Source organism: Staurois parvus, unplaced genomic scaffold, assembly GCF_062004578.1.
Source record: "Staurois parvus isolate SC_StPar_1 unplaced genomic scaffold, SC_StPar_1.0 ptg000229l, whole genome shotgun sequence".
Taxonomy (NCBI): domain Eukaryota; kingdom Metazoa; phylum Chordata; class Amphibia; order Anura; family Ranidae; genus Staurois; species Staurois parvus.
In genome coordinates this window covers 6,905,843-6,926,947 of record NW_028318025.1, presented here as the reverse complement: position 1 = coordinate 6,926,947, position 21,105 = coordinate 6,905,843, and the positions used below count along the sequence as shown (strand labels likewise).

The window sequence follows — 21,105 nt, the reverse complement described above, 5'->3', positions numbered from 1 at the left end:
GCATATCACCCACAAACAAACGGCCAGACAGAACGAACGAATCAGACACTTGAACAGTACCTCAGATGCTACACTACCTTCCTCCAAGACGACTGGTTGACCCTCCTGCCGCTAGCGGAGTTCGCCTATAATAACGCGAGTCATTCTGCTACAGGCCAGGCTCCTTTTTTCGCAAATTATGGGTTCCACCCCACTTTTTTGCCGGATTTGATTCCGGAAGTCACGGTTCCGGCCACGCAGGACATGCTGAGCTTTTTATCCTCTAATAGCAAATTGCTCCAAGAGGCGATGGCAAAGGCCCAGGAGAGCAATAAGAGGGCTTTTGATAAAAAGAGAAGAGGGGAGTTGAGTTTGCGGCCGGAGGACCAGGTTTGGTTGTCCACCACAAATTTAAAGATGTCCTGCCCATCGAAGAAATTGGCTCCCAAATTCCTGGGTCCATTTCGGGTCAAACGCAGGATCAATGAGGTAGCATACGAGCTCGCTCTGCCTGAATCTATGAAGATTCATCCGGTCTTCCACGTATCCCTACTGAAACCAGCAACTCCAGACCCCTTCCCGGACCGAAGGTCTAAACCACCGGAGGCAGTAAACGTGGATGGGGAGGAGGAATTTGAAGTTGAGGCTATCCTGGATTGTAGGAAAAGGGGAGGCCAGACTCAGTTTCTGGTGAAATGGAAAGGGTATGGGGCGGAAGAAAATTCGTGGGAGCCGGCCCAAAATGTGCACGCCCCAAGACTTGTGCAGAGATTTTTTCAGAACCAGGCATTAGGAAGGGGTCGGTTGGGCATCCGGAGGCTGCCCGTAGGAGGGGGGCAATGTCAGGGATCCCGGCCGCTCAGCGTCGCGCGCATGCGCAGATCGCCGACTCTTCCTGGCCGGCGAATACAGAGATCGCGGCGGCGGCCGCGCATGCGCAGTAGCGATCGCGGCCGCACCAATGGAAACTCAGGGCGCCCTATTTAAATCTGCCCTGTGCATTTCCAAAGTGCCGCAAGGTCTTGTTCCTGTTCCTGCTAGTACGTTTCCTTGTTGCCAAACTCTGCCTGTTCTGATTACGCTGACCCTCTCCTGCTCTGACCCCGGCTCGTTCCTGACCATCCCTCTGACTGACTCTCTGTACCACGCTGCCCGCTACCTGCTGAACCTGGCTTGTGACCCCGACCATCCTCCGCTTGCTCCCTCTGTACCACGCTGCCCGCACGATACCGACCCGGCTAGTCTGACCTCGCTCACTCCTAGCAGTCGTCCATCCATCCCGCTCGGATCGGGATCTGTCATCCCATCCATCCCGCTCGGATCAGGGTCTGTCATCCCCTTCACAGCAGACTCATCCCGGGCACATACCCTCAGCGGGACCCCTTTGCCACCGTCGGGGGTGCCCAGGGACGCGACCTGGTTCCAGTCTTGCACCAAGTCCATCCCCACCATCAGGGGCTCTGGTGAAAAGGCAGACTGGGACTTAGACTCCGCGTCCTGGGAAACCCCGTGCCGTGGACCACTAGAGATCCCGCTGGGCGGAGCCTGACACAGGCCATTTAAATAGGGGACAAAGGGTGCGGGAAGCGGCTGTGTGGGGCGGGTCAGTAATGCTCCTTTCGGAGCATGAAAAACAGGAATACATACAAAGTACAGTAAACAAAAACGGGGAAAAAAAGGAGGAATGGAGAATAATAATAAATTAACAAAACAAACAGTATTAGTGGAAGAACAATGTGGATTGACAGTGAATGCTGCGATATGAGGAATGAAGGAGGAGGTACTATACAACAACAGTGTGTGATGCTGAGACTATGCAATGGCAATTGATCAGTATGGAAAAAGTTACATATATATAAAATGCATATTAAATATATACACATATATAGATATATATCTTTTATTATAATATAGTATATATATTTGTTTTTTCCTCCCTATAAATTTTTTTATATATATAATTTCAATCTTTTCTTTTTATATATATATATATATATATATAATTTCAATTCCTTCCCTCTATATATATATTTTTTTTTTCCCTTGTTCTTTAATTTATTATTTTATATTCTCATAATGTTTTATTATTATTTTTCTTAATATTTTATCCAGTTATCTTTATATATATATGTGTATATATATAGTATGCATTTTATACTGTATATATGCAACTTTTTCCATACTGATCAATTGCCATTGCATAGGCTCAGCACCACACACTGTTGTTGTATAGTATCTCCTCCTCCTTCGTTCCTCATATCGCAGCATTCACTGTCACTGTCACAGTGGTGTGGGGGCTCAGGGGCCACATTTGGCAGGGGGGATTGCAGGTGGGGGGGGATGCATGGGCCACATTTGGCAGGGGGGATTGCAGGTGGGGGTAGCGCATGTGCTTGGGGGTTTGCAGGTAAGGGGATCAGGAGTCAGGAAGGATTGCAGATGGGGGGCTCAGTGGTCATATGGGCCAAGGGAGTTGCAAATGGGGCAAGGGGGATTGCAGGTGGGGCGGGAGGGGGGGCTCAGGAGCTGCATTGGCCAGGGGAGATTGCAGGTGGAGGACTCATAAGCCAAAAGGGTCAGGGGGAGTTGCTTGTAGGGGGCTCAGGGGCTGCATGTGCCAGGGGTGATTGCAGGTGGTGGGCTCAGTGGCCACATGGGCCGGGGGGATGACAGGTGGGGCAGGGGGGATTACAGGTGAGAGGTGCAGGGGCTGCATGGGCAAGGGGAGATTTCAAGTGGGATATTCATGGGCCACAAGGGTCAAGGGAGATTGCAGGTGAGGGGCTCAGGGGCTGCATGGGCCAGGGAGAATTGCAGGAAGGGGGCTCAATGGTAACATGCGCTGGGATGATTGCAGGTGGGGGGATCAGGGATTGCATGGGCCAGGGTGGATTACAATTGGGGAAGGCTCAGTGGCCACAAGGGCCAGGACAGTTACAGGTGGGGGGCTCAGGGGTCACATGGGGGATTGCCGGTGGGGTAACTCATGGACCACATCGGCCAGGGGGGATTGCAGGTGGGGTAACTCAGGGGCCGCATGGACCAGGGAAATTGCAGGTGGGGTGCTCAGGGGCCACATGGGCCAGGGAGGATTGCAGGTGGGGTGCTCAGGGGCCACATGGGCCAGGGAGGATTGCAGGTGGGGTATCTCAGGGGCTACATGGGTCGGGAGAATTGCAGGTGGGGTAACTCAGGGGTCACATGGGCTGGGGGTATTGAAGGTGGGATGCTCAGGGACCACATCGGCCAGGGGGGGTTGCAGATGGGGTAACTCAAGGGCCACATGGACCAGGGGCATTGGAGGTGGGATGCTCAAGAGCCACATTGGGGGGGGGGTTGCAGGTGAGGTAATTCAGGGGCCACATGGGCCGAGGGGGTTGCAGGTGGGGTGCTCAGTGGCCCTGTCATCTGAGACCGTAGCACCAGGACGTTCCCAGGGACATATGTGAACACACATCATACAAAGGCTTCATTCTCCCCATCCTCTCTGCTGCATTCTAAGCCTCTCCCTTCCTCCACAGACATGAAGCCATGTATGACCGTGCAGCCAGCCTCAGGAATCTGCAATTGCTAGATAAACAGCAGCAGAAAGCAGGGCACGTCCTATAAAGTTTTCTGGAAGAAGGGGCACTACAGCAGGCTAGGAGGAGTGAGGGAGAGGTGTCAGAGGGAGGGGCGCATGCGCAGTCGGCTTGTTTTTCACAAAGCTGTTGATAAAGTGAGCCGGCACACTGCAGACAGCCGTCTTTGTAGAGAGACCAGAGAGCAGAGCACAGCTCCCACCATAGCTCCCCTCATCCCCCATGACCGGCCTGCACTGACCCTGCCTTGCTGCAAGGCTCCCCCACCTTCCCCCCCGATCAGTGCAATACTCTGTATGAGATCGGCGCCCGATCATCGTCACCTCACACATTTTTATACATCGTTCCAATCATGGTGCTGGGGAAGGTGAAGAGTCTGACCATAAGCTATGACTGTCTGAACGGCAGCCATGTCCCCGTCTATTCCAGCGGGGACACCGTCTCAGGAAAGGTGAATCTGGAGGTGACCGGGGAGATCAGGGTGAAGTCTCTGAAGATCCATGCCCGGGGACATGCCAAAGTCCGGTGGACGGAGTCCAGGAATGCCGGATCTAATACTGCCTACACCCAGAACTACACCGAGGAGGTGGAATACTTCAACCACAAGGACATTCTCATCGGCCATGAGAGAGGTCAGTGTCTGCACCCCAATACTGATTACTGGGGGGGCAATATGAGCCCCAATGATCGCTGGCTGCTATGCTGCTGAATGGGGTGCAATGTCTACATGTCATTATTCCAGGATAGCATGTCAAGGGTAGGGAGCACAGCTCCTCTGATCACCTCCAGCACAACTTTTCTATGGTAGGTGTGTGCTGCAGAATGGTAGATGACCCCCCCCCCCCCCCCCCCCCCCGATACTGATGGGTGCAGGGTGGATTGGTGACATGTTATTGCAGCATGGCATGCAGATCTTTGTGTCCAGGAGCACTGCTGATCTCTATCTGTAGGTAGGTGATCCCTCATACTGCTGGGGTGATATGGTTCCAGTGTGTACATCGGATTGCAGCATGTCCTCTAGCTATGTGCCCATAGGAGCAGTGCTGATCTCCAGCATAACTTTTGTGGGTGTGTGCAGCATAATGGTAGAAGATCCCCTACACTGCTGGGGGGGGGGGACTAGTTACAATGTATCTATATTACTGTTGCAGCATGATATGTATCTGTGTGTCCAGATCAGACTACAAGGAGCACATCTGAGCATATCTATTGTAACTTTTGTAGTCGGTGTGTGCTGCAGAATGGTAGATGCCCCCTCCCCCCTAATAAATTGGATGAATTGGTTATATGTTGTAGCATGATCTATGTGTCCAGGTGATCAGAACATAAGAATCACATCTGGTCTCATCATCTCCATCATAACTTGTGTAGATGGAGGTTATATAATAGTAGATGCCCCCCCCCCCAACTTGTGCAGAATCAATTGGGTATTATTATAATAGATGATATGACAGATCTGTGATGATCAGACTGTATGGAGCACATCAAATCTGATCATCTACATCACAGGTTTTGTAGGTGGGGGTTGTATAATGGTAGATGCCCCCCCCCATTTGTGCAGGATCATTTGGTTACATTGTATAGATGTTATTGCAGCAATGCAATCTAAGAAGCACATCTGATCATCTCCATCATAACTTATGTAGATGAAGTGTATATATCAGTACATGCCCCCCAGGATGACTTAGTTACCATGTATAGATGTTGGCATACAGATCTTTGTGTCCAAGTGATCAGGATATAAGCAGCACATTTGGGCACAACTTTTGTAGGTGGGGGTTGTATAATGGTAGCTGACCCCCCCCCCCCCCCCCCCCGGGTGCAGGCTGCATGTTACAGCAATGCATAGAGATCTGTGTCCAGGTGATCAGTGACTGTGGATCACATCTGATGTCCATGCTAAGTTTTGTAGGTGGGGTGGGGGTTGTATAATGGTAGATGGTGGTGTGTGCAGGCTGGTATCCCATAGCCCCCAGTCATTAGATGGGAAGGAAGGAGGGGGTGGGGGTGCAGGAATCATCTTGTTTTTCTGAAGTTTCAGGCTGCCTTTGTTAGAAGCGGTTCAATCCTGTTTTGGGCTAGTGGTGTCAGTGGAGAGAGAGCTGTGAGTGGGAGGGGGAGCCTCCTCTGCACGCCGCCCATTGGCTGCTCTGCTGTCAGGTGGTGCCGATGACTTCATATCTTCCAGAAGAGAATGGCACACACACTCATACATAGGATCGGAGAAGTGCGGCCACATATACCGTCTATACACTGCCAGCTAGACCTGATCATTGCCTGGGCATGTACTGATTAATAACCAATCAGGGAGTCTGCCCTGCACTGCAGTCTGATGTATGGGGCAGATTGTGTGTGCGCCGATCTAAAACCACGTCTGTGTATGAGCATCATGTATTGGATTACAGATCGGTGATCATTGGCTCTAGGCAGGCTGACACTGAATCCATAGACAAGTTGTCGGCTGTAGCAGTGACGGGGTTAATTCTGATCCTCTCCTGTTACGTGCAGCTCAGTAGGCGACTCTCACACAAGCTTGGTGATGTGTTGGGATGGGGAGAGCCAAGCTGCGCCCAGCACTCTGCTCATTGGTGTCTGAGCTTTTGTTAGGCTGTTGCCAAGGTGATGGCAGCGTTTTCTGATTGGCTTGCTCCTGTTGCTTAGGGCACCCGGGGAACAGGTGGAAGGAGGTGGGCGTGGTCCGTGTAGGCTGATTAACCCGTACTGCTGCTGGGCAGAGTGTGTTCTAGAAGCAGCGCGTACTGTAATGGGAAGAAGAGACCTATTTATGGGACAGCGGGGCTGGGGGATGTGCAGTCACCAACATGGCACTTCCTGTCCTGGGGGGAGGGGGCACACCGAATCTTCCTCAGTTATATCATATTTGACGATAAAGTCACCTTTAGTACAGCAACAGGTCCCCATGAGCAGAGCTAGTCCAGCCGGTGATCAGGAGCCCCCTGCATGTGGTGACCGTGTACACGGCGCTTCATTCTTAGTGCCGAATATTAAACATTCAAACGGCCATGGAACTGTGTGTGCGGATCCTGTGATCGCTAATGAGAAAACTGCAGCAAACACGGCTTTTCAGTAGGCGAGGAACTACAAGTTCCAGCAAGTCCTGGCGGGACATTTCCCTGTGCCTGCCGTATACCATGTACACAGGGGACTAGTGCTTCTCTTACCGGGGAGCCCAGCTTGTGCCCCCCCCCCAAAGTTAGATATCATGTAGGGGAATGGAGTGCCCCCACAAAGTTAAATATGGAATGGGGTGCCCCCCTAATTTTGCTATATAGGGAATGAGGTCCCCCCAAACTTGGGTATGTTAGAGAATGAGGTGTCCCCCAAAAGTTAGATATGGAAAGGGGTGTCCCCCTAAGATATATTGAGGGAATTAGGTGCCCCCCAAAAGTCAGATATGGAAAGTGGTGTCCCCTAAGTTAGATATATCGTGAGGGAATGAGGTGCCCATCAAAAGTTAGATATGCAATGGGGTGCCCCCAAAAAATTATAAATGGAGTTGGGTGTCCCCCCTAAATTAGATATCTTCTAAGGAAATTAAGTGCCCCCCCCAAACTGATATGTTGTAAGAGAATGAGGTGCCCCCAAATGTCAGACATGGAGTGGAGTGTCCCCCTAAGACATGTAAGAGAATGGGGTGCCCCCAAATGTCAGACATGGAGTGGAGTGTCCCCCCTAAGAAATGTAAGAGAATGGGGTGCCCCCAAATTTCAGATATGGAATGGGGTGTCCCTCTCTAATTGTAAGGGAATGGGGTGCACCCCAAAAGTTAGAAATGGAGTGAGGTGTCCCTCCAAGTTAGATAACTTCTAAGGAAATTAAGTGCCTCCCCCCCAAACTTACATATGTTGTAAGAGAATGAGGTGCCCCCCAAAAGTTCGATATGGAATGTGGTGTCCTCCTAAGACCTATATTGTAAGGGAATGGGGTGGCCCCAAAAAGTTAGAAATGGAGTGGGGTCTCCCCCGAAGTTAGATATCTTCTAAGGAAATGAAGTGCCCCCCCAACTTGGATATGTAAGAGAATGAGGTGCCCCACAAAAGTTAGATATGGAATCGGGTGTCCCCCTAAGTTATATTTTAAGGGAATGGGGTGCCCTCCAAAGTTAAATGTCTAAGTAAATGAGGTGCCCCCAAAAGTTAGATATCCTGGAATGGGGTGCCCCCCAAAGTTAGGCATCTTGTAAGGGAATGGTGTGCCCCCCAAAGTTAGACATCTTGCACCCCTTTTATTATGAGCATCTGCAGATCAGCAATGAGCAGTGAACACATGGCGAACTAGAGAATCCAACAACATGAAGCCTGTCGATAATGTAGCAATGTATATTCTGTAAAGGAATAAATATCTGTAATAGACCTTCTATGTAAGTGGTAAGGTGCAAGCTCCTCTGACTACAGTCCGTCACCCGATTCCTAGTCTGCCAGCATAGACACAGCCTGACCGTTTCAAGGGGCAACATTCTAGAAAGTCTATAAATAGCCCCCCAGCCAGGGCTCGTCTGGGCTGATTTGCTAAAATGAAATGGAATAAAAATGACTTTCGTTTGTCCGTGAAAGGTGACGCTGCTCTGACTTTAATCATCCAATCACCTGCGAGCAAAAATCTTTATTCTTTATGTGATTAGGTATTCCTTGCAATGTAAATTTTCAGTTTGGTGAACTTGTGCTGACTGTTCATCCAATCATGAGCAAGCAAAAATCCTTTTTTCTTTGGCCATGTCTTTGCAACGTGACGTTTCCCTTGCCTTCGCCTTAGTAAATCACCCCCGTCTGTTAAAATGTCTGATGTCCCTCGGATTTCCCGGGGCAGCAGACAAAAGCGTGGCGAATTTCGAGGAATTTGCAGCCATGGGGCTAACAGCACATTGCCTACGGCTGTGCACCCAGCGTGGTCCCCACTACACCCGGAAGAAGGGGGCGGAAAGCCTAGAAAGGAGTAGGCGGCAGCAGGCTAGGCTGTGCTCCGCCATCTCTCCATCCAGCTACGTCATGTCTATGCATATGAGGGACTGGCTGAGGATCTGCTTGCACCGGTTCAGGCCGGTCCTCTCCTGCTAGAGTCTGTCTGTGATTGACAGCTCAGCACTTGTTTACCACACTGTACAGCCGCTAGTGCTCTTTTCCAGGAGATTGCTGAGCTGGCATGAAGAAAAAAAAACTTTGCAGCGGAGAAGGAGAAAAAAAAAGTATCTGGGTTTTAAAATAAAGAACGTGTAGTTTTATAGAGACAAATAAAATGTGAAAAATCTTCTGTGTCGTTCTACATTCCTTCACTACGTGGTCTTTGTAGTCAGATCATGAGCCTGATCTATGGTGATCCAAATAACAGCCATTGTTTGTTTCCACTCGATATATAGTTATCTAAATTGAAAATAATAGAGGATTTGTACATTTTATTATTTTTAGATATTTTTCCTCGGTTTTTTTTCTTGATTTGCCAGGCTTGCCCCTGTTCTTCACACACCCAAAATGAGATGAAAGCTGTGCCCTGAATTGACCAAGATAAAATGGGAAGGTCATGTTGTTTACTGCAAATAGATCCGTAATATCTCCATTCCATGGGTGGGGTGTGACCTCAAAGCCATGGACTGGGGTTTATTGTTGGCTGGTTAATTGCATTGTTCTTTCTACCAGTTTAGCTCGTTAGTTAAGCAATGAAATCTGGATCGGGAGGTTTTATGATTGGGAAATAATGGAATAGTTTTCATAGTACTTCATGCAGACATGTCATGTATGTTGCTTCATATTCCTGAGAAACATGTCCGCAAACCGTTCTGTGCAGAATCCCTGGCATTCATAAAGCACATCAAAGGAATTAATAAAGCACATCGAAGACATTCATTTGAGATGTGTCCACTGTCTGTGCAATAAATGGTGTAAGTTTGCAACAGATTCATGTTGGTAAGGTGCATATGAATCTGTTGCAGATTTACCTCAAACAAAATTTGTCTGTGACATAGTTCACTCCAACATGGAAGAGGCCCTGTATACCTCCATTTTGTTTCTCCAACATGGTGGTATTTCTTGACTTTGTCACAGTAAGGTGTGTATGAATCTGTTGAAGGTTTACTGCAGACAAATGTTTTCTTGTGTCTCGGTACCTGCACATGCAACACAATTTACTCCAACATGGAAGAGGCCCTATGTACCTCCATTTTGTATCATGACATGGCGGTATTTCTTAATGACTTTGGCCCCATAAGGTGTATATTAATCCTTTGCAGATTTGTGTCTCAGATGAAATCTTGAGGTAATACTTCCACATTATTATACAGGATTTATATAGCGCCAACAGTTTGCGCATCACTTTACAAAATGAAGGTAGACCTTACACATGTAATATAATGTACCCCCAGCATGGAAGTGGTCCTGTGTACCTCCATCTTGTATCACCGACATGGTGGTATTTCTTAGTGGCTCTGTCCCCATAAGGTATATATGAATCCACTGAAGATTTGTGTCTCAGATGAAATCTTGAGGTAATACTTCCACATGTAACACAATGTATCAACAAAATAGAAGAGGTCCTGTGTACCTCCATCTTGTATCATCAATATGGTGTTATGTTATAGTGGCTTTGTCCACATAAGGTGTATATGAATCCACTTCAGGTTTACCTCATGATTTCATCTGAGACACCATACTTCCACATGTGACACAATGTACCCCCAACATGGAAGAGGTCATGTGTACCACCATCTTGTATCTTCGACATGGCTGTATTTCTTTGTCCACATAAGGTGTATATGAATCCATTTCAGATTTACCTCAAGATTTCATCTGAGACACAATACTTACACATGTGACACAATGTACGCCCAACATGGAAGAGGTCATGTGTACATCCACTTTTCTTACATCCAACATGGCAATAATTCTTAATGAATCTGTCACAGCCATAGCACCAGAATGTAAAAGTCTCACACATATGAAGCAGCCTTATTGGTCGCACATGTTGGAAACCACAAGAAAATGGCTATCATGAATCTGGCCCAGGACTATCTTGATACAATCATAATGTGTTGCGAATGCTTTGAGTCATCCCCCCTTTGTGATGTTACTATAATCTCATAGCTTGTTGCCTCTGGTAAATTTGCAGGATATGTTGTAAAACTGAACTGAACAGACACATCTGAGGTAAATGGGAACATTGAAGGCATTTTTTCTATTCTTTCAGACGATGATAACTCAGAAGAAGGACTGACCACTATTACTTCAGGACGCCATGAATATGCATTTAGTTTCGAGCTTCCACAGACGTAAGTATCTCCTAACAGTCTTTTGTTAGACTACACCACTCCCTAGCCATAGTATATTGACATGTCCTACACATACTAAGAGAGATAATGCCACCACATTTTAGTTTAAGGACAAAGGTCTACTCCTGCCTTTTTGTCCTATATCTTTTTAGAAGCCCTGCTTTTGTCAGTTCAATGTACATTCTAATGTACACAATTCAGAGCCTTCTACATAAAACACCTGCCTATGTGGCTTTGTCTACTAAACATGCTTTGCATGAACCAGCACCAAGCTGGATTTAATGTTCCCTGACTGAAGCACCGTCACTAATTTTGCCTTCCTCTTTTGTACAGACCACTTGCTACCTCATTTGAAGGGAGACACGGTAGTGTACGGTATTGGGTGAAAGCAGAATTGCACAGAGCCTGGCTGCTACCAGTAAAATTAAAGAAGGAATTCACCGTGTTTGAACATATAGATATCAACACTCCTTTATTATTGGTAAGACATATTGTTTTTATTCATAAAAGGAGATATTTTTTTAACAGTAATAGAGATCAATGAACGTTTAGATTTTTTTTTTTTTTTTTTTTTTTAATTGTCAGACATTTACTTCAGCTAGAAATTTGTTTTCTGACTGTACAATTTGCACTAATTCCAGCAGCCGTTATAACAAATATTTGCAATTTTAACTAATCTGCATACTGCTTTCATGACCATAGCAAACATGGCATCTGCTGTACGTTTTGGCTGGCCAGTTATTAATTACTTGACCATTTGTGTGAACTGGATGAATAAAATATACATTGGAAACCTCCAGCTCAGAGAATTTTGAGCATGTTATGAATATTCATTATCTGTAGGCTGTGGCGGTAGCTGTTTTCTAAATTTTTTCCAAGACTGATGAAATGCAGCTTTATAAACTCACAAGTTCCTCATAAATCTTAGTCAGGCTTCATGGACAATTTAGCTGGCCTGTGTCACAGAGATTGCAGTTTCTTAAAAAAAAAAAAAAAAAAAACCATGGCAGACTGCATTCTACATCGGTTCAGCTAACAATATGGCTACTCAGGCTTTATAGGCCACAAGCACTAGATAGGTCAGCTTAAGTCATCTTTTATTTATTTATTTTTTTTTTTAGCCTCTGCTTTATGCATTTAGGATTTATAATAATGGGCTTTTTTCTTTCTTTCTTTTTCAGTCACCACAAGCAGGCACAAAAGAGAAAACGCTGTGTTGTTGGTTTTGTACCTCAGGTCCAATATCCTTAAGTGCCAAAATTGAAAGGAAGGGCTATACACCAGGTAAATATATTTACCTTTTACATAAAAATTAATTTTATTTTTGCTGGGCATAGTCTCTCTGATTAGCTAAAAGCGGTGGTCTCCAAACTGTGGCCTGGAGGCTGGATGCAGCCCTTTGCTTGCCTTTTTCTGGCCCTTTGGGCACGATTCCTCGCACAGACATTAAACATGAGGCAGAATTCCTGCCCACTGACATCAACACTCGATTACTATTCCTGCCACTGACACCAACACTCGAGCATTATTCCTGCCACTGACACCAGTAATGGGGCATTGTTACTGACACCAGGACATTTTCTACTCTGGCTTCAGTCCAGCCCATCTGAAGAATAATGAACTGGCCCCTTGTTTGGAAAGTTTGGAGCCTCTTGGCTTAAAGAAAAGACACACAGAAAATATTAAATTATGCATTGGTTTTAGATTTGATTTTTCTCCCAGGCTTGTACTGCATTTTCCTTACAGCCCATTTCTATCTTCTTCCTGAAGGTGAATCCATTCAAATCTTTGCAGAGATTGAGAATTGTTCTTCCCGAATGGTTGTACCTAAGGCAGCCATATATCAGACACAGACTTTCTATGCCAAAGGGAAAATGAAGGAGGTGAAACAACTTGTCGCCAATTTACGAGGAGAGTCCCTGTCTTCTGGGAAAACAGAGACCTGGAATGGCAAGCAGCTAAAGATCCCTCCAGTGTCCCCTTCCATCCTCGACTGCAGCATAATCCGCGTGGAATATTCCCTCATGGTATGTCTTGATGAAATGTTGCTTATGGCTTCCAAATGCCTGATACTATTTATTGTGACTGTAGTGGCCCACCTTGTCAGAATCCAATCATTATTGCAGGAAATCGTCTTTTAAAATAAAAATGGTGCATTTATATTGGACATTTAATTGTGACATTACATTTACTAATCTAGCCACGTTTTGGCCAAATATTATTGCTAGGGAAAACAAAACACAATAAAAATGATTGCTGTATTAACACTGTTGGACTATGTAGGTTCTTTTTCATGGATCTGTGTGCCCATCTGCTTTCTGATATAAAGATATACAATAGAAATTCAGAATAACTGCTTTACAACAGTCCAAAAACTTGGGCATTAACTTGCAGATCTAGTCTAACTTGCTGATCATTGGCCTGTGTATGTGGTGGAAATGATTCCCATGGTGTTTCTATACTGGGATATTTCAAAGACATGGACTGAAAAATCAAAGAGAACATTAACCATGTGTAGCTTAGGGGCCTATGAACAAGTATGAATGTTTTAGTTTACAAGGTACAAGAGAAGCTATAAAATATATGCATAGAAAGAAAGCTAAAAGTATAAATAATAACATGTTTTCTTGTTTATTAAGCAAGTTGATTTTATCTTTTTATTTTAATTTTTTTTTTAGGTATATGTGGATATTCCAGGCGCAATGGACTTATTCCTTAATTTACCGCTAGTCATTGGAACAATCCCCTTGCATCCATTTGGCAGCCGGACATCAAGTGTTAGCAGTCAGTACAGCATGAACACTTGGCTTGGCTTTGTCCTACCTGAACGACCTGAAGGTAATTTCCCAATTCTGTACCTTTTACTCTTCTGACAGATGTTGCAATCCAGCACATTCTCCCACGTGCTAGTCATTGTCCACAAGTATGTACATAGTCATGCAATATTATTGCATAGGGACCATAATGTAAATACAAATGTTCTTTGCACGTGCTTAGTTCAGCGATGAGATTTAAAATTAACAAACACATATAGCTAGCTTCCTTGGTTGCTCTTCATTATGAATTCTGTTTACATTTATATATATTTTTTTTTTTTTTTGCTTTTCTTAACATATTCTTTGTTCTTTTGTTTCAGCACCTCCCAGCTATGCTGAAATTGTCACAGAAGAGCAGAGACAAAATCTTATATCATCAAATATTTGTGACAATTTCGAGTTGGCACTTCAAGGACCACTTTTTGCATATATCCAAGAATTTCGTTACTTGCCTCCTCCTCTCTACTCAGAGGTAAGCCTATTCTTCTTGGAAGCAATAAATGTGTTCATTCTTATTGTATATGCCACCAGTTCTTTTGTTCTGAGGTTGTGAATCATGCTTTTGTCAAGTCCCACCAGCCCACTAAAATTAAGCTGGTCTTCCTTGCATTAAGAGCAGATTAAAAATACATTTATTTTAATTCCATAAAATGATTGTTAATAAAGCCCTTGTTCAAGGGGGCTATCAATTGACAGTAGTTTTGTTGATTTTCATATCACATGACAGACATCCCACTAGCTCTGTGACCGTAATGAGAATGTCACAATCCAAATTGCACAATACAAGTAGCTTTGTGTTTGTAAGCATAGAGGAATGCCAGCACAATGCTCAGTTCAAAAGAGCCAGCTCCCCTTCATGTGTTACAGAGAGATCATGGTAATTCAATACCAAATAATACAACTGAACAGCATCATCTGTATGAGGGTATTTTATAACTAACCCAAATTTACCCATTCATAAAATAAAAATGTTTGAAAGGATGGTGGATGTTTTCTGATGTTCAAATCTATTCAATGATGTATGTGAAGGCACACAATTCATAAGCACTTTAGTTCAGCTCACAGGGATAAAGTTGTACAATATCCAGTGTTGTCATTATAAGAGAAAAAAAGACTTAAGCATTGCAAACATTTTTTCCATCATCTGCCACAAAGTCATAAAATGCACAGCGAAGAGTGCTGAGTAACTGAGGGCAAAAATAAATCTAAATAGTAAGCGTAATGGAAGTTGAAATGTACATACACTATATGGCCAAACGTTGGAGGACAGTAAACTTTTCACGTATCTTAGTCTAAATGAACAATAAACTTAGTTTCCCCTGCAAGAGTGTTTTCTGTGGCAATTTGTGCCCATTCAGCTAAAAGAGCTTTTGTGAGGTCAAGTACTAATGCTGGATGAGAAGACCTGGCTTGCAATCGCAAAGAGTTTTAGTTAATCCTAAATGTGTTCAGTAGTGTTGAGGTCGGAGCTATGTGCAGGATGCTTGATTTTCTCTACTCCAGGTTCCTCAATCCATGTCTTTATAGACATGACTATGGGTACAAGGGTGCAGTCATGTGGGAACAGAAAAGGACTTTCCCCAAATTGTTGCCATAAAGATGGAAGCAAGCATTTGTCTAAAAAAAACTTTGTATGCTGTAGCAGGAGCAATACCCTTCACTGGAAATGCCTACATTTAAAGATTTGATCTGTGATGGCTCATGTTCACATTGTATCCCATTTATTATGCTGAATATATGCCATTTAGTCTTGTATTCAGCTCTTGCATTTGCTTACTCTACTTTTACTAGTAAAAATATATTGAAACTAAACATTTGGAGGGTGTCCGTACTTTTGATTTATATAGTGGATGTACTTGGAGCATTGCATTAGCTGTGAACTCTTAGTTGGAAATTATCCATTTTTAGTAAGGAAATAAAAGATCAATATAGACAAAGCTTTTTTTTGGCTCTACTTCTCCTGTAGGTCACAGGAGGGCAGTTCGTTCCGCACTCTTGTGACCCATTTTCATCTGACAGCAGGCTAAAGACCGCTCAGCCGATCCAGACTCTGAAAAGATCCACGCAGATGATTGGACCAGCACCTGGCTCAGCCTCTCACAGAGAGCTTGAGCCAGCTCTAGTGAGTAGTGGTAGGGTAGAGCAGAGAGCCAGAGACTGACAAGTCACGGCTCTGTGTTCAGAGCAGAGGGGAGAATTGAGCAGTCAGTGTTTGCTTAATTCTCACCACAGAGCCTTGGCAAGAAAAAAAAACACATACATTTCTAAAGTACATTCCTCCCTTAAAACAATCCATTCCTCCAGAAACAATCCATTGAAAGACAATAAAACATGGACTTGTAGAAAAGATACGTACACATATATATTAGCATTCAGATATATAGATGGGAAAAAAATGTAAATGATTGCAGATTTATTTTATTATGTCGGGTAGACCTTACAGATTCAGGTGAATCTTACCGACTTAAAGCGGAATTAAAGTGATCAAATTAAAATTTGTGAGCAGGCATGATCACTCAGGATGCCCCATTACCAAATGAATTAACTCGCATGTGCATGTGGGGGAGTTAAGTTATTCCCCTTGCCAGCCAATCAAGATGTTGAGATCAGCAAGGGACATTACTAACTTTTTTTTTTTTCTTTTCATTGGAGCAAAGTTTTTTTTCTTAATATAATAAGTCATAAACACGGCTTGACTCAACCATTTTACTCCTTCCCCCAGACATCAATCTCAAAAGGTATTACAATACTTATGTATACATAAAGTGCGACAAACCAATACAACTGTTTTTTTATATAACATTTGCATCTTCACCTTAGAAAATAATATGCAAGTCAAAGTTTAGTAAGTAGGTTACTTCATAAGAACAGAACATGGGCCTTATTTTTGAAGAGTGGGCTGTAGGAAACATATCTTGATGCCCAGTCATTTTACAACCATGCTTGTAAAATATACAAAGATTCTGATTGGTTGCTATGAGTAGCAACACATTTCCTTGTTAGCTCGCTATTAATTTTCCTTTGCATTGTGCTTTTTTGCTAATGAAATGCAAAGCTCTGTAAAGCAGCCTGTATGAATGTTTTATTGCTTCTTCACTATTTGCTAATTTTTTTTTTTTTTACTAATTGATACATGAAATTCCATAGTATGTTGATCCAAATGGATTCTTGTTTTCTATAGGTTGACCCAAACCCAGATCAGCCCATTGAAGATCATCCTTCCTGTCCATCTCGCTGAAGGGATTTGATATAGTCAGCTGATGGGACTAACTGAACTGCCAACAGTGAGAATTGGCAACCATTATGGAGATGCACTTTCCCAGAAACACAGTCTGAGTCTCGCCATGGAAGTTGCAGACTGAATCAACCTGTGGTCATGATTTTGGCGCTTACAGCTTTGTAACACGTTTGTGCTCCATACTTAACAGAAGTTGGACTGCCTTGCTGTCAGCACAATGAAGACGCTGCGCTCCTAAAGCACGCGGTCAAGCAACAAGATGCTCAGCACGCAGTGAAAGAGGTTCAGGATTCCTCTCTCACGCTGAAAATTTGCACACCTTCAGTGTGTATGTAGAGCAGCTTGGAATCACTACAGCTTTCCTTTTTCTCCTCTGCTTGGTTGTGTTGTTCACACCATGAAGCACATGAAAGCTTTGAGAGACTATACAATGACAAATGCACTATTTTTTTTTTTTTTAATCTTTTTGTTTTGTTTTGTTTTTTTTTTTTTTGGTTGTAGCCTGGGCTCTACCTGCATATTGACATGCTTAGTACTGTCCTGTATGGCTGCATGTGCATCACCGTCAGCTTGCATACAGCAATGGATTTCTTTACACACATCTAATGCCTTCACGCCAATCCTTATTGCTGTTATGTTTTGCGGCCTACTGTTCTAGAATAGCAACAATTCCAGTGGGTTAGAGAAAGAAGGAGAAAAGGTGCAAGTACACGAGACTGTCATCAAGATTGTACACCTTAGTTTCTTTCAAAGACATTGTTGCCTTTTATACTGTCACCCCAAGCAGGATTTTGTTACAGACTTCCTACAAATCACTTAATCTCAGGAGATATCATCACTTGCCAAAATTTGGAATGCTATTTGTGTCTTTTATGTTGCACTGTACCTTGTAGGGAGTTTATGGAGTGGCGTTCGCTGATAACATGCACAGAAAAAGCAAAATGTCTTTTTGCTGTCTAGTCCTTCATGTGCTCTCATTCTAGCAGCCCCCAACTGGTTTAAATGCGATTGATGCACAAGAAAACAGTAGTGTTCTGCACAAGCACCCGAATGGTCAAAAGTACATTGGTGTTTTATTAGCGGGAATGGGCACCCAGGCTTGTAATTCCTTTTTATGCAATTTTGTGAGCAGTGTTAATGGACTTTGTGCTGTAGGACACATCGAAGAGCCGAAACATGAGCACTCAAAGCCTTCACTGAGAGAATTTAAAATTTAGGCACATGTACAATGAGTGCTGACGTATGACATTTGTTTTTACTTTGCATCACTTTAAGGTCTAATAGCAGACTAACATCAGCTCATTCGCACAAGTTGTACTTGAAAGATCAAATCTGGCAATGTTAACATACAGCCTAGATTGTACCATCGCCCTTAGGCTAGCAGCTGAGGAACTTAACCATGTATTGTGTTAAAGTAACATCGGTTTATTGATCCATGCTTTTTGCAAGTGTCCTTTTTAAAACTAATTTAGTAGGTAGTTCCTTTTTGATTAAAATAAATAAAAACTTCCAAAGTGAAGACAACTTTAATTAGTCACGTTTTAAGTGATTCATCCGACGTTTGGTTTTCTCTATCTGACATAATACTGATTTTTAAGAGGAAGTGACAGTAGTTTTGACAATTTCCCATTCCCCCACCCCCAAACACACACACACGCCCCCACCTTCCTTCTTCCTTTTTTTTTTTTTTTTTTTTTCTTTAACCTCCACTGGTCAAGTGCAGATCAGTTTGCATTAAAGCATTATGCATTTTTTTCCTGTATTCATTTAATCAAAACTATTGTTCCATTTTTTTTTTTTTTTTTTTTTTCCATGATTTAGAAAAGTGGGAACAATCCCTACTTGCCTGCAGATCAGTAGGCAAAGGTTATGTCTGTATAGGGTAGACCAATATTAATAGCCACTGCAAATGTATGTGAGATTTAGCATTGTTGAGGCCACTGGCACTGTATCGCATGAAATGTGGTAAATCAAAAAAAGCTTCAAACTTCTGCAAAGTTTGTGGAAATATTTATTTACTCTGTTGTTTAGAGGCATTATTTTTCTCTTTTTATTACTTTTTTTTTTTTTTTTTTTTTTTTATAATGTACTGGTCAGTTTTCATGTGTAGTCCAGTATTCAAGATGGTTTCCTAACTAGGAACAAAATGATTGAAATCCAGATTTCTAGAAAAGAAAAAAAACAAAGTGCAATATTTCATGTATGCTTATAGATACTAATCTATGGCTATTTGTATGTTTATTTTTTGTTTTTACTTGTTTTTGTTTTGGTGCTGAAAAATGTTATTGTAGGCTCCAGTTCAAAGCAGACTTTATGTGGAAAATGTTAAATTTTCCTAATGTTCTTCCTTGTTTAAAAGAAATAAAAACATGTTCATTTTTTAATAACATTGTCTGGGTTTATTTAGTTTCTTATGGTATTACTAATGCTGATCTAAACTATCAAGTGGATTCTAAAAATAATTCATTAAGGTATTTGTCAGTGGTACAGACCTCCTTTTTGTTAGTTCACCACTGCCAGCCTTCATGAATAGAAGGTTGAAGATGATAAATGCAAAGAGTGATTGTGATCTTTTCGTAACTGGCAATTAAACTGTAGAAATTAAAAAATAAATTTTAATGGATGGCTAGGCAACCTTTTTTAAAATTGAGTAGCCATGACTCAGCAGGAAGTAAGCATATGGAAAAGAAATGGTGCTAGGACATCCATCAAACTATTGGATCCAGACCATATCAGGGAGCATTTTGCAGTAGAACCACAATAGTAGCTCTTTCAGGGTCTTTCACCAGCAGGAAAGGCTGAGCCTGGGTGGGCTTATGGTAGGGGAGGGTGTTCTGCCATGGTGTCTTGGAGTGAGGACCAATGAAAAGGAACAATAGAGGGGTGTTATTCTCTCTTACATGAAACACTTAGAAGGCGGTCCTGTGTACATAGTTACATAGTCTGACTGAAAAAAGACAAAAGTCCATCCAGTTCAACCATTAACAAAGTTTTAGTCCTACAGCCACAGTTGATCCAGTGGAAGTAAAAAAAAAAAAACCCAGCAAAGCATGATCCCATTTGCTCCTGAAGGGAAAAAAATTCCTTCCTGATCCCCGAGAGACAATCGGATATTCCCTGGATCAACTATACCTATAAATGTTAGTATCCAGTTATATTCGGTGTATCCAAGAGAGAATCGAGGCCTTTTTTAAAGCAATCCGCTGAGCTGGCCAGAACCAACTCTTGAGGGAGTCTATTCCACATTTTCACAGCTCTTACTGTGAAGAAATCTTTCCCTCTTTGGAGATTACATTTATTTTCCTGCAGACATAAAGAGTGCCCCCGTGTCCTCTGTGATGATCTCAGGGTGAATAGTTCTACACAGTTCACTGTATAAACCACTGATGTATTTATACATGTTGATCATATCCCCCTTGATCTCCTCTTCTCAAGAGAGAATAAATTCAGTTCCTCTAATCTTTCCTCATAGCTGAGCTCCTCCATGCCTCTTATCAGTTTTGTTGCCCTTCTCTGTACTTTCTCAAGTTCCACAATGTTCTTTTTGTGAATTGGTGCCCAAAATTGAACTGCATATTCCAGATGAGGTTTTACTAATTTGTACAGGGGAAAAATAATCTATCTCTCTCTGGAGTCTATACCTCTTTTAATACAAGAGAATTTTGCTCACTTTAGAAACCCCAGCTTGGCATTGCATGCCATTATTAAGTGTGTAGTCAGGGAGCAGAGATGACCCATCATATGCCGACAAGAGGAGGGCTAGGAAAATTCCTTTAACTGGATGATTATGCAACCTTTTTGAAACAGAACTGCTTTAAACAGGTGGCATGGTATAATAAATAATATAGTGCAGCGCTGTAATACTGATATACAAATAGATAAATAAGTAAATAAAGGTTCATAGAGTTCTTTATACAGTGAAAAATGGTTGCAAGCAAGAGTGCTGTGAAGACCTCCTCAGCATTAGATAAGTGACTGGAACCATATAGATAAAATGCGCACTCACCGACCATGCATTAAAAATGCGCATGTATGCAATTATTTATCCAGGTAATCGGCCAGGCATATGGATCAGCCAAACGTGTAGGTCATCCCTCTCAGGTAAAACATCAGCCTTGGGTGCAGTGATATGCTTCTAGGTCCAGAGAGCCTTCTTGCCCAGTGTGTTAAGGTAGGATAAGCTCCCTCTCCTGGTTGCAAGGTGCCCTAAGAATT

The 21,105-nt window shown here is 43.2% G+C and overlaps 1 protein-coding gene across 2 annotated transcripts; it reads left to right on the top strand.

Moving 5' to 3' along the window:
* The first annotated feature begins 3,712 nt into the window (after positions 1 to 3,712).
* ARRDC3 (arrestin domain containing 3) lies at positions 3,713 to 19,277 on the top strand. Of its 2 annotated transcripts, XM_089679653.1 has the most exons (8): positions 3,713 to 4,192; positions 10,755 to 10,836; positions 11,170 to 11,317; positions 12,018 to 12,120; positions 12,607 to 12,863; positions 13,515 to 13,674; positions 13,973 to 14,124; positions 16,834 to 19,277. In XM_089679653.1, exons 1-8 carry the CDS (start codon positions 3,913 to 3,915, stop codon positions 16,888 to 16,890), a joined length of 1,239 nt encoding a protein of 412 aa, XP_089535779.1. In that variant the 5' UTR covers positions 3,713 to 3,912; the 3' UTR covers positions 16,891 to 19,277. The 2 variants fall into 2 exon arrangements, with proteins under 2 accessions (XP_089535779.1, XP_089535780.1); XM_089679654.1 differs by lacking the exon at positions 11,170 to 11,317 and having other exon boundaries at positions 4,175 to 4,192.
* The last annotated feature ends 1,828 nt before the right edge of the window (positions 19,278 to 21,105 follow it).

Excerpts from the sequence above, each read along its gene's own strand:
- ARRDC3 (XM_089679653.1), top strand. The coding sequence starts at position 3,913 with ATGGTGCTGGGGAAGGTGAAGAGTCTGACCATAAGCTATGACTGTCTG. Across the intron at positions 11,318-12,017 it reads TCAACACTCCTTTATTATTG|TCACCACAAGCAGGCACAAA; the intron begins GTAAGACATATT and ends TTTCTTTTTCAG. Across the intron at positions 12,864-13,514 it reads GCGTGGAATATTCCCTCATG|GTATATGTGGATATTCCAGG; the intron begins GTATGTCTTGAT and ends TTTTTTTTTTAG.